At 44.3% G+C, this 14,148-nt stretch overlaps 1 protein-coding gene across 5 annotated transcripts in view; it reads left to right on the top strand.

The window, feature by feature from the left end:
* Positions 1-4,039: 4,039 nt before the first annotated feature.
* LOC106580854 (alpha-actinin-4) overlaps positions 4,040-14,148 on the top strand; it is a 40,354-nt gene continuing 30,245 nt past the window's right edge. For 3 of the 5 annotated variants that reach the window (XM_014162344.2, XM_014162343.2, XM_014162346.2), the window contains exon 1: positions 4,040-4,372. In XM_014162344.2, the coding sequence (XP_014017819.1) occupies positions 4,238-4,372 (135 nt within the window). In that variant the 5' untranslated portion in view covers positions 4,040-4,237. The remainder of the gene's footprint in view (positions 4,373-14,148) is intronic. The other 2 variants (XM_014162342.2, XM_014162341.2) reach the window with 1 other exon arrangement.

The raw sequence follows: 14,148 nt of genomic DNA, 5'->3' as shown, positions 1-14,148 counted from the left end.
GAAGAAACCTAGAGAGGAACCAGGCTATGAGGGGTGGCCAGTCCTCTTCTGGCTGTGCAGGGTGGATATTATAACAGAACATGGTCAAAATGTTAAAATGTTAAAATGTTCATAAATGACCAGCATGGTCAAATAATAATAATCATAGTAGTTGTCGAGGGTGCAACAAGCACGTCCGGTGAACAGGTCAGGGTTCCATAGCCGCAGGCAGAACAGTTGAAACTGGAGCAGCAGCACGGCCAGGTGGACTGGGGACAGCAAGGAGTCATCATACCAGGTAGTCCTGAGGCATGGTCCTAGGGCTCAGGTCCTCCGAGAGAAAGACAGAAAGAGAGAAAGAGAGAATTAGAGAGAGCATATTTAAATACACACAGGACACCGGATAAGACAAGAGAAATACTCCAGATGTAACAGACTGACCCTAGCCCCCCGACACATAAACTACTGCAGCATAAATACTGGAGGCTGAGACAGGAGGGATCAGAATAAAGACTTCCAGTTATTTGTTCCGAACATCAGATTTGAGTCATTCCATAACAATGCTATGTCATCATAGCAACTAAGTGCATGCTGTCATTTTGTTTAACTTTCTGTTGCCTCCTTTTCAGCAGACTGAATAAGTGTAGAGAAGAGGACTTTGACACTGGGAATGTTTTGCGAAATGTATATTCTGCAGAGAGACCTTGACTTTTGGTATGCGTAAATATCCGCTTCAAAGCATCACACTCTATGGACGGTCTTTATAGAGTACCAGTCAAAAGTTTGGACACACCTACTCAGTCCGTGGTTTTTCTTTACTTTTACTATTTTCTACATTGTAGAATAATAGTGATGACATCAGAACTATGAAATAACACACATGGAATTATGTAGTAACCAAAAAAGTGTTTTATTTGATATTCTTCAAAGTAGCCACCCTTTGCCTTGATGACACTTGGCATTCTCTCAACCAGCTTCATGAGGAATGCTTTTCCAACATTCTTGAAGGACTTCCCACATATGCTGAGCACTTGTTGGCCGCTTTTCCTTCACTCTGCAGTCCAACTCATCCCAAACCATCTCAATTGGGTTGAGGTCGGGTGATTGTGGAGGCCAGGTCATCTGATGCAGCACTCCATCAATCTCGTTCTTGGTCAAATAGCCCTTACACTATTTGGGCTCCCGAGTAGTGCAGCGGTCTAAGGCACTGCATTTCAGTGCTAGAGGCATCACTACAGACACTCTGGTTCGATTGCAGGCTGTATCTCGACAGGTCGTGATTGGGAGTCCCATAGGGCGGTGCACAATTGGCCCAGCGTCGTCCGGGTTTGGCCGGCGTAGGCCGCCATTGTAAATAAGAATTTGTTCTTAACCGACTTGCCAAGTTAAATAAATATATATATTTTTAAATACACAACCTGGAGGTGTGTTTTGGTTCATTGTCCTGTTGAAAAACTAATTATAATAAAGTGCAAACCAGATGGGATGGTGTATCACTCGAGAAAGCTGTGGTAGCCATGCTGGTTAGGTGTGCCTTGAATTCTAAATGAATCACTGACAGAGTCACCAGCAAAGCAACCCCACACCATCACACCTCCTCCTCCATGCTTCACGGTAGGAACCACACATGCGGAGGTCATCCGTTCAACTACTCTGCGTCTCACAAAGAAGGCGGTTGGAACCAAAAATCTCAAATTTGGACTCATCAGACCAAAGGACAGATTTCCACCGGTCTAATGTCCATTGCTTGTGTTTCTTGTAAGTCTCTTATTATTATTGGTGTCCTTTAGTAGTGGTTTCTTTGCAGCAGTTAACTTTTAACAAGGCACACCTGTTAATTGAAATGGATTCCAGGTGACTACCTCATGAAGCTTGTTGAGAGAATGCCAAGAGTGTGCAAAGCTGTCATCAAGGCAAAAGGTGGCTACTTTTAAGAACCTCAAATATAAAATATATTTTGATTTGTTGAAAACTTTTTGGGTTACTATATGATTAGATATGTGTTATTTCATAGTTTTGATGTCTTCACTATTAAAAAGTAAAAATAAAGAAAAACCATTGAATGAGTAGGTGTGTCCAAACTTTTGACTGTTACTGTATGTATAGTCTAAAAAGCACATCCCAGACCCAGGGGGACTGTGGCAAACGTTCAAGCTATTTCCTGTTGCGCCATTATTACGCTTGTGTTAGATAACTCAGAAGCAAAAAATTGAGCTTGAAGAAGTACAGCTGCTCATTTTGTACTTCTCCCAACACACACACCCCAGACTTATTAAACAATCTTGAATAACTGAAATTAGGATCAGCAAACATTGATATCAAAGGAGAACAGCTGTAGATGCACACCTTGAATTAATTTTACTTTTCATCATGTATTAGCTTCACCCGCAACAGGCTGACTTTGGGGATTTAAAAAAAAGAGGTGCCAATATAGGCCTAACTGTCATTACAATGAGATAGAATTCATTATAAAATGGATATGATGCTTTGATGTGTAATCATTTAACCGTGACATTGTACACACCACAATGATTCCTTATAGTAATGGGGATGGAGTCCAATGCCAATGGGATTTCTGTATTTCAGAAAACAATTAGGAATGTGGCACTATGTGGCAGTCATGAAAACATCCCAAAACATGAAAGGGAGCGATGGCGGCCTGCGATCATTTATATGGTATGTTGGGCCTCGCTGATGATAATTGGCATGGACACACAGTTAGAGCGTGACCTACTTAATGTAGTGTCTGGGCATGTCAGCCAGACCCAGCCTATGAAATTTGAATGGTAAATATAAGCCGCTTTACACACGACAAGCTTTCAAACAAAAGCATAGGACGAAGTGAATTTCATACGGTTTAGGTTTCGATGCACCTGCATGAAGGACTATTAGTTTGGGCACCAGTGAGGTAGCATAGGCTCTCCATGAGGGGACAACAAAAATCTGAGTAGGGTAACAATACCAATGGGCTCACTGGCTAAATGATTAATGGTGTAGCATGTCCTCATTAATATTACATAAAATGGGTGGGTCTTGTTATAGGCTCCATCTGATTCTTGTCTTGCAAGAAGAAGAAACATTGTAGAATGTTGCAGATAGAAATTCCATTAATAAAGCTGCCGCAATTCATTTTAGAGAGGCATGTTTGTTCTACATAGCATATTTCTATCCGAACGTTCCAAAATATGCTGCTGAAAGCGCCCCTGTGTAGAGTCATATACTTAGACTAATATATGACTGCCCCGTGTAGTGTGTAGCTTGCGCTTAAAGTAACTGTCCAGATTTGTATTAAATATGACCTAAAATGAATTACAATATGAGATAAATAGTTTTCCTTACATTTTTTAAAAAGTATGTTAAAAAGCAGCTTTTCTGTGTTGGAATGGTGTGGGCGTACCCCTACAATATAATGGTGTGGGTGTATACTGGTTGTTAAAAAATATGAATGTGAGTAGACCACTGATTGGCCAGCGTATCCTCCTCAGGACATCATCCTCTATGAGGAAATAGCAGGCATTTTTTGAGATACAAGTTTGAGGTTGGGTTTTTAATTTTTTTTCTTCTCTCAAATGTATGCTTTGGCCACGTATAAGATGAGTCAACAACATTATTTGGATATGAGTTAACAGAATATGAACTTCTAAAAGTGAAATTTTAGCTAGACAGTTACTTTAATATTCTATGGATATTATACAAGTAGTAGTTATCAGAACTACTGTAGTATAGACCTCCAAATAATGTTTTAATTCGTAAATCTGTCTATACTGGCTACAAATACATTTGTGCATTATTTTATGGCTGGCATAAATTGCATCCACATTTTGAAACAATGTTGCAATTATATAGCAACATGTACAGACTTCCATCTGCAATGATTTGCGCCTCTTGACAAAGGCATTAGGTTACACATCAGGCATAATACTTTTTAGAACAATACTTTTAGTAGGCTATAGTCTACTACTAAGTTATGTGTTCTCCAGCCTTTTGGGGGCAGTTTTCCGTCAGCTCATGAATAATAAGCAGATACTTAATATTCATGACCTATTTGGGCCTGGCAACCTACTCTAGTTTTGTAGGAGCAGCTCTTTGCTTGCGACCACACCATTCCCTCCTCGGTTGGAGATTAAGCGTTCTTGTAGCGGGTATTTTCCGTGTATAGATCGGATATTCCTGACCGAACGTTGAAAGCAAATAGAGTTACCGCAACTGGGTCACATCCCCTTTTATTCCTCTTTCTATAGCTTGACTACCATACACTATGGTAGATTATCACGCTTCTAATAGTCAAGCATCGTCTGGAGGACCAGCCGTTTACATGGACCCAAGAGAACAAGAAAATGACTGGGACCGGGACCTGCTGCTGGACCCGGCCTGGGAGAAACAGCAGAGAAAGGTAAAATGGCAGGGAGAGCTCGGGGACTGAATTTCGGCCCTGGTTGCCTCTATAAAGCAACGACATTTTATACCGTCTCAATGTAACGAACTTTCCTGTGTCGATATGGTATACGTTTAACAAGAAATGGCCTATAAAACTCTTTCCACAAGCGTCATTTCGACAACAACCGGTATTTTCTCACTCGACTGGGGACAACGGTGATTTGTTTTATTTTTATTTGAATGAAACATTGTAGCCTATCTAGTTCTGGCGTTTATATAGCCTTGTTAATTTTCCAGGCGATATTTCTTCCATTTTTCTTGAGAATAACCAGATTCAAGATGGCCAACGCAATATGCATAATTTCGATGTGACTCAAAAATAGCGTAAGGAATGGTTTCCTCAAAGTGATATCAGATGTTCTGGGTCGAAGCAGATAAAACACTGCTGTGTTCAATTGTTTCTTGTTATCTACTTGCTCTGTCGCACATCGTCGCAGCACCATTTCCAGCTGAACATATTTTTACGGTTTTTAGACTTGATTTAATCATTTAATGCTCGAGCATTTGTAACTATGATTAAGCCCGGAACTGTGAAGTAGGAACAATTGATGATGATTTGAAGCAACGTTGCTTGACAGTCTGGGATGATTGAGGGTGTGTAGTGCTGAGTAGTAGCGCTACACATCTTACTGTCAAAATGATTAGCGTTATTTTTAGTGGAGTGACACCACACCGAGCATTATATTACAGCACATAGTTACTCAGCGTTTTGACGCTCAGCATGATTCATTAAACGAATTGATATAGCCTAACCATGCGTTCAGCTTTACCCTCTCTGTATGTCGATATACTCTAAATATGTCTGCCTATAAAAGAAGGGAGGCCAAAGTTTCCTCCCAGGAAGAAAAATAATCAATGATTTACTCGGATGGCCTATAAACGCAGGCAATGGGGACTAATTAACTGAAATCAACACCGGTTATTGAAGAATGTATAGATTTTTGTAACAGTTAAAACGTGTGTCCTTAAATGTAAGGAATAAAAAAAAACGCTACTGAAATTCAACATGGGGTTTGATTGGATGAGAAATTGGGGGAGGCGTGACATTGATTTACTTCAGAGAAGTCTGCAGAATGAAGGGCACATTCCTGTGGTGTTTTCACTGCTGCTGTGCCAGTTGCATACAGTTACTGAATGCCTCCCACCAATGAGTCTATACTTAATGTAACGTAGCCTATGTATTTAGACCTACTGCATGTATGTGGAAATCAGGCGTCAAGAGGAGGCATTAAGCGGAGTATGGACAAAGTGCTAATGTCAAAAGAAACCGTCAGTTATCTATGAATAGCTTACCTAAAGTGTTTTTTTTCCCAACACCCAAGTTTCGTCCTGCTCGGTCTAGTCCAGTTTACTACACTGGTTACAACTTAACACACTTCAGAGAGCTCCATTTCAGCTTGAGAAACATTAAGTCCAACCTAATGCCTTAAATCAACTGCAGGCTGAGACATGTTGTAGTACACCAAATTCTGTGAGGCCATTGTTTTTGTTTTATTGCAATTCTAGTGGGGGCAATGTTGGAATCAGTGTCCATGCAAATGTCTCTCCATGTCAGTTTGCCAACCCACTTCAAAGCAAAGGGCATTCAGCCACCAAATGTATGCAAAAGGGTAAAAGCCAACCAAAACTCAATCACTGTCAGTCTGATGTGATGGCAACACTTTTTCGTACACTGTACACTGTTATGGTCTCTCACATTATTCAATTGAACGGGAATTTGAGTGGGAATTTGTATCACTCCTCATTTCCCTATATTCACTGCACTATCAAAGTGCCTGCCTGTTTGCATGACTGTGATTTGTTGTTGACTGACAGTCTTACAACTCAGCCCCACCGAGAGAAACGCTTATTCTCTCCAAACCTCACTCACCATGTCATAGTGCCCTGATTTGCATAGATTAGCACACTGCCAAGGTGGGCAGTGTTCTACATTTCTTCCTTCCCCTCCCAGTTCCCTAAGCTATTCATTTGACTGGCTGACTCAGTCAGTTTGGGGCTGGCTGGCTGGTTTGGTTTCTCTACAAGTGGCCATGGCTGTTTTAGGGAATTGTGGCACAAAGCACTGGACTACTGGGAGTGGCTGATTTTGATTTCCATGTTAAAATAAGCCAGTTCTCTCTCCTTTGTTGATTTTATGTGACTGGGGCTGATGTAGGGATGAGCAGGAAAGACTTGATTGTGGGTGTGGATATTCCTGTCTCTGCCCATAGAGAAACTACACCTGAGTTTCTATTGTTTTATCTGCCTGAGGGTCTTCTAGCTGGCCACTTCTTTACAGGTGTAGACTCTTTTTATTTTTATGTTTCAAGTGGTCCCTCCCTGATCTCACGTCAGTGCTCGACCTGTCATTTGCCTGGGAGCAGTACTGCTGCCCCTGATCTGAAATCAGCTGAATGTAAAACAACCAGGCAGCGAGAGGGACAGAGCAGAATGGAATGTAACCCCTCTCCCTCGCTCCCTTTTTTTGCTTACTCCCTCTTCTCTCTCTCCCACAGCAAGAGCATGCAGGGGGAAACATTCCATTTGTGGCCCATTATAGCTAGTTTCAGGGGGTGGGGTGTCCTGTGTGTTTTTTGCCTGACTGAAAAAGAAGGGGGTTTTGCAGGATTGCAGATGTGGACAATGTGGCGCGCTGGGAAAGTCCTCCAGGGCAGGCAGGCTGGCTAACAGGGAAATTGCGTGCTCACATATTGAGGGCAAGGGGTGTCGTCCTACCCATCTTTGGGTGCACTTGTTTTTGAAGTGGTCGGGGGGGGCTGTTTGTGTTTTTCCGTGTCAGCCATTCTTTCTGGTCTGTTTCTCGCTCCCCCTCCTGTTTGTTTGTGGGGCTACATTTTAGGGAAGTGTGGAGAGGTCCATCATTACTTCACATGGTAGAGGCCATAGATGGGGTCTTTGAAAACAACCCACATGCTATAGTAGTGTTGCTATTGGCTAAGGTTAGCATCTTGTATATGCTACTTATCACTAGTACTACTACTCTGAGTTTCTGTTGGGAGATTGTGTTCTGAGCTGGTGCCAACATGCCACTGTGTTTGGCAATAGATATCAACCCCCAAATCTCATTTTGGATTGTTTAAAGTCAGGAGTCAAATATCTGCAATGTGCAGCTCTCCTACTTCCGTCTGTGGTTTCTGTCTGTACGTGTGAGATGTGATATATTTTTTACATCAACTTGAAGTACTGCTTGTTTGTAAGTGTGTGTGTGTGTGTGTATATTTCTGTGCTTATTTGACCAGGCCCTGTGCTTTTGGGGACTTGTAAGCAATTGGGAGAAAGGAATGTGTGTTTAGGTGTGGTGGTCTGTGCAGAAGGTGAGGGGCTGCATTATAATGGGGGAAAAGAGCGGAGTGGGAGGGGGCTTTAGGAGAGAAGTCATTTCTCTGCTGTGTGGAGAAACTGACTGTAGGGTTTCGCCATGGGTTGGTGGTAAACATTGTTCCATCTAACCAAAGTTCCCCCTCCTGTTTCATGTTCTGGCAATTTAGCCAGTCAACGCTGTAGATTGGTGTGTGTGGAAAAATACATGCATGAGCAGTCAGCAAAGGTGTGTGTGTGTGTGTGTGTGTGTGTGTGTGTGTGTGTGTGTGTGTGTGTGTGTGTGTGTGTGTGTGTGTGTGTGTGTGTGTGTGTTCAGATAAAAGCCTTACCAAGGCCACAGTGCAGGTAGCATGTTTGGCAGTTGTGGACTAGTCATTATTTAGTCTACCTGTGAGAGCCAAGCTTAGTGACCCAGGGAGCCAGACCACAGCGCTGCTCAGCAGGGCTTTTAGCAGGTGGCCCTCTGTGCTGCTATTAAAAGCACCACTACTGCAATCCACTGTCTAATCATGGCCTTGTGTCGGAGACTCTAATTTCATCGATACCCATATATTATTTGTATGTATTCTAATGCAGAAGTGGGCTAAGTTAGCAGGCTAAGTAACCCATACAAACTATGACCAGGTTAGGCAACCCTGTTCCTGGAGTGCCACAGGTACTGCAGGGTTTTGTTCCAACTAGGCTCCACACCTGACCAACTGAGCTAATTGATCAGTTCAGCGATTGCCTATATTCCACACACCTAGTTTTCCAGGTCGGTTAAATCAAAAACATGCCTGTGGCCCTCCAGGACCTGGGTTGCCTACCCCTGCACTATGAGATACTTTTCTTTAGAAGTTCAGATTAAGCATCTTGCTTTAGTTAAAAATGGCAGTTCTAACACATTTCCGATCTGAGTCACCACCACCAACACTTGCTTTTAGTCACCAGTGTGTTTGTCTAGCTAGCTCTACCACAACGCTCATAGTCAAGGACTTAAGTGTAGGACCTAAAATACTGTCCTCGAGCGCAGCCTACCAGGTTTCACTAGATGTCATTTCTATCTCTGTCAATTGACCCATGTTACTGGTCTTGCCAAGTGCCACCACCGCAGCAGCAGTAGATGTCCCCAATCTGTGCTGGAAGTTAACCCTGGCCTGAACCCCACCCATCATCTGTCCCACAAATCCCCTGTAACCCCCTCAGGAAAGACTGGATAAAAGGCTGGTTGTAATATTTCAGATCCAGTCAGTGTCAGGCCACAGGGAGACTCCGTTACTGGGAGCAGATGTGCACGGAGACTACTTTGTACTTTACATCAAGATGTTGCTTCAGAGAAACATGTTGTGTGTTTGTATGAGTCTGTTACAGCAAGCTGAAGGCTTTCATCTCTGCTATTGGAAAGGCTCCTCCACAGTGAAACACAGACATTTGGGCTGGTAGAATGCCTACTACAGCTACGCAGTCCACCTGAATTCTCAATGAACCAGAGACCAGTTACTTTTAAAGGTGAACTTTGACTGGGTCATCAACACCAGGGGAATGCCATCAATGGACGGCTCTATCCAAACCACATCAGTGATATACTCCAGGCAGTTACAGTCTGGCGCTATACCATTTGGTAAAGATCTGCCTTGGGCCACACCGCTTTTTAAAGTTGACTCGCAATAGAAAAAGTTTCTACCACTGACTCCATCCTCCCACTGACTTGTCATTGAGTTTTAATGTATCTAGTGTTTGTTTAACCACAGGACTTGGTGTCTGAGCTCCATCAAGCTCTGGTAGCAGGCTGGCCCCTGACATGATCCCACCCTGATCCCAGCTGGATGAGGGGCTTTAAGAACATGGCTCTGGTGGAAGGGCTAAGGAGGATCAGGAAGGCATGGTCAGAGACCCACAGTATCGGTAAGCCTTTTGGTCAGTGACTTTCCATAGCTGTGGAGAACGCTGCTCAAGTGTAACCTTTAGCTGAAGGACACATTCCCAACGACCTACTTTACAGATCTGTTTGGATAGAAGTGATGCAAGTGTTGGCTTATAAACTGCAGGTTTGATGGGTTTAACCGTCGGTCAGATGAGTTTGGGTCAGGACTGGTTGGTCTGGATAGATGTGGGTCGATCTGATGAACCTGCTGCTGGGGTGCACCTAGCAGGTGTGTATTAACAACCAAAGTGAACTGCTCCCTGTCTTTTTTTTAAGGATCTATACTAGTTAGTTCATTGGCAGACACTACTGCCTCTCACAACACCTTTTATGGGGCTCCTCCTACCCTGTAGCCATGATAAGGGAAGGTCATAAAGAGGAGCAGCTCTTTGAAGTGTTTTCTCTGAGGCCCTCTCTCACTCCTATTGTGGCTTCTCGTTTTATTATTAAAGACCCTGGTTAGTGGGGCACAGTGTGAGAGGGTCTCAACTAGGCCTGTTGGGACTTGGGATGTTGTTAATCGCCCTTGGAAAACAACAGAAAATAAACAAGTGCCTAAACACACACACACACACACACACACACACACACACACACACACACACACACACACAGTCCCTCTCTGACTGTGTCGCTGTCTGCCGGTTCGAGGTTTCACCCTGAATCCAGTCAGAGAGGGCACAGAGAGAATCAACCACAGCAACACTTCCTCTGTCCTTGGCCCATTGTTTGCATCTAATGTCTGCAGCGCCACTGAAAGACTCAAGTGTACAGGGCCCAGACAAAAGACTGTTTTGTAAGAGGATTAGAGCGCGGCCCACGGGAATACACAGGCTTATTTTTAGGATTTAGGCTATATATTTATATTTTTTGGCCAGCAGCCGGTTGGATTTTGTCTTCATCAGCAAGCTAGTGCGTTTTAACATTTCAGCCGTGTGGTTGGGTCCTCGTGTGGGAGGCGCTCTTTCTAGTCAGGCATTTTACAGAGACAGATCGTAAGGGAGGGAGTGAAATGCCTGGCTTTTTTCCCTCGAGTGTGTTGCAACACAAAGGCAGCTCTTCAGAGACTGTTGCTAGCACAAAGACAACCTTACAAAGACCAGAAGCGTACAGCCAGACAGTTCACCCACTAGACTCATAAAGGTTTGTCCTCTAACTTGAGAGGATATTCGGGCTAGGTTGGGCACAGCCATCACCATCTCTCTAGTATGATGTGTCAAGACTACTGGCTCATCTCGTGCCGTAGATGCCCCCGTTTAAACTCGCCCAGTCCCGTGGGCTTGTTTGCCGTAGTTCAGCCCAGTATGTGACTCCAACTAGAGTCCATCTCAAGGGAGTAGCAGGAAAGGGGAAGAAAGGTTGTGGTTTCTGTGGTTTTCTGTTGCTTCCTTATTCAACTCCAGTTGTTGAAGTAGCCCTGAGAATTGAAATTGATTTGAAATCCAGAATTGTAGAAGAGATTTGGGGTCATAAGCGTAGCGTGAGGCAGATTGGGAGCTAATACAGAGTGATGATCAGTGTTTACTGGAGGAGGAGGATTGCCCTTGGTGTGTGTGTGTGTCCTTAACCAGCCCTGTTAGTGGATAACCTGCCGGATGAGAGATGAGGAAAGGACTTTGGGTGATTTATCTCTCTCTGTCTGTACTGTGACCTGCCTTTCCGCGTTGGTCACTGGCCAGCTGACAGAGGAACCTGTCACAGCAGGCCCAGGGTGTGGGTCAGAGAGATGTTTCCCCCCAGTGAATTCCTTCCTCTCCTATACTCACTGGGGAATCATCCAACTGCCTGCATCTCTGTTCTCCTTCCTCAAAGGGCCGTGCAGGCCAGGGAAGTGCACCAGATAATATCTTGGACAAATCAAATCAAAGCCCCAAAGGCATTATTTAACAAGAGCGCTTTTAACAAAGAGGGCTCTGTACAGGGGGCCTTCCACCGCAGCTGTGTACTGGAAAGCCTCACAACCTGCAGCAGAGTAGCCAGCTAGACAGATGGGTGAATCTCATGTGTGAATGAATGCCTCAGTGTGTCACCGTTCACACCACCAGCGTTCACACTGTTCTCATGTGTCACACAGTACCACTGTTCTTTGAAGTGTTCTTTACATTGTAGTTAGTATGATCTTGTTCAGTCTCTCTGAGCTCAGTCTTTGGTGTTGCTGTACTACCATGGTCTTTAGGGACCAGGCCAGTGTAATTCATTTCCAGGATGTAAGAATGTGAACATATCACTTTCTGAAGCTTACACAGGACTGGTCCACACAGCAGCCCAGAGGAGGGGGGCTCCAGTGCATTATGAAAGTCATTAAGAGGGCATTACACTCAATGGCCTTGTAATATCCCCCACCTGCATGTATGGTACCCCCCTGGCTTAGCACCCCAGGCTTACTGACTCTGTGGGGGTCAATCTGAGATGGGCTCATTGTATCAAATCCACTTAGACTGGGGGGAGGGAGGGGTTAAGTACAGTACAAGTGTTTATGACATGAAGCATCAGTGAGTTTGATTCAGCGGAGACCCCCGGGGAGGGGCGGTGGATGGGGACGGCGGGAAAGTGGGTCGCAGCCACTCAGTCTCTCCCCAGTCAGTGGTGTCAGTCAGTGATGTCGGTTGTGGCCGAGCCAGAGATCCTGCTCCGGGTAGGTTCTGAAGAGGCTCTGTCTGCCCCCCTCTTCTGCAGAGGGGCTGAGCTCCAGGGCTCCCTCCCTGCCCACTCTCACCACATCACACACATCACCCGTCACACACACATCACCCGTCACACACACATCACCCGTCACACACACATCACCCGTCACACACACATCACCCGTCACACACACATCACCCGTCAGGACTGCAGAAGAGGGGTGTGGTGTCTGGTGATGTTCTCTCCCTCAGCCTCTCCCCCTCCTCCTCTTCTTCATAATGTTTGGGATCAGTGTTTTGTTTAGAAAAGGCTGGTTGGATGTTTGTGTTGGGTGAGAGTTATGCGAGTCTGCTCTCGACTGTGTATGGGTCCGATTAGGCAATGGCCATTTGGACAATAGTTAAGCAAGAATCTTGGCATCACGTGTGTGTGTGGAACTATGTTTGTATATGCCTTTGCAATATGTGTTGAAGAGTTTCTTGGCATCCATTTTGAGTGTGTGTGTCAGACACGAAGGGCTGTGAGTCATAAAGGGCCGGGTTAGCTGTGGAATGTCTGTCTGTGGTGGTGGGTTCTTACTTCCTCCTAATGACCCACAGGACTGTATAACTCACCAGCCTCCACTGCAGGGTATCTCAGGCCACGCACATGCACACATTTGACTTTGCTATAAGAGACCTTTCCTGAGACCGGGAGCATGATGCCTTCTCCAGTGGCAGGATGTAGGGTGCTGTTTGCACAGTTAGACGCTACAGCAGTAATGTAGTGTGTTTTCTCTCTCTCCCTGGTGCTTGCTTTTTTTTCTTCTTCTGGCTCATAGGAGGTGGGGGGGTGTGTGTGTGTGTGTCGTGTTTCACATTCCTTCACTTTAGAACAAACACACACACACACACACACATCCAGGACACAATTGTTGTGAAAGGATGTGGGGTTGTCTAGTTAAGATGCAGGCCATTTTTTGAACAAACTTTTTCATCTGATAAAGAGGTGTTTTTGGAGAAGAAGAAAATGGTTTGCGTGTGCAGGGGGGGGGTGCACTTTAAGCTGTTACGTCATCGCCACAGTGACAGGCAGTTAAATGTGTTGCCTTATAAGGCAACGAGTGCGAGAGGCAGGCAACGACAGGAAGAGGCAGTTAATGTGACAATGCTGTCTACTGGGCCAGCCTGCCTTTCTCGTTTGGTTACATTTTCCTCAGGCTCGCTCGCTCTCCCGCTCCCTCTGTTTCCCTCTCTCGATCCTCCACATTAGATTTTGTTCCTGCCTTTCAAAGGCTTTCTACAAATAGCCCACACCTTCCCCTCTCACATTCTGGTTTTTGCCTTGGTCTTAAAGCCTTTGCCTGACCTAATGTTAACGAGAAAGATATGTATGATTGATTATTCCACTGCCATGTTTTGTCCTCTTTATTTATTAATATATAATATATTTATAATCCTCGGCCCCGCAGGAGGCCTTTTGCTAGACCGTCATTGTAAATAAGAATTTGTTCTTAACTGACTTGCCTACCGGTAGTTAAATAAAAAATGTAGTCTGAACCAATTTCACAAGATGCAACATTAGTTGAGTAACGTCAGGACTATTTAATCTATAGACCTAGGCTATGCTTCATAAAACAGGCTGTGGAATCCATAAGATCATCAACTAGATGTTTTTTTTTTCCTTTTAAGTGGAAGGTTGGGTTGCAGGAACATAATTACAAATTGACTGCAAGAAGCCCAAACATATGTTTGACTAAAACACAACTTCAAACCTTGCTTACATTTTGTACACCATCATGTGTATACGTGGGAATACTTAAACAGATTTCTTTACATTTCAAATCACTTGGAGCTGATTTCCTGATGTTTTTATTCTTATGTCCAACAATGAGAAGGAAATAA

The sequence above is a fragment of the Salmo salar genome, chromosome ssa20 (assembly GCF_905237065.1).
Source record: "Salmo salar chromosome ssa20, Ssal_v3.1, whole genome shotgun sequence".
NCBI lineage: Eukaryota > Metazoa > Chordata > Actinopteri > Salmoniformes > Salmonidae > Salmo > Salmo salar.
The sequence above is the reverse complement of the archived record's forward strand: the minus strand, read 5'-3'. Positions and strand labels throughout refer to the sequence as shown.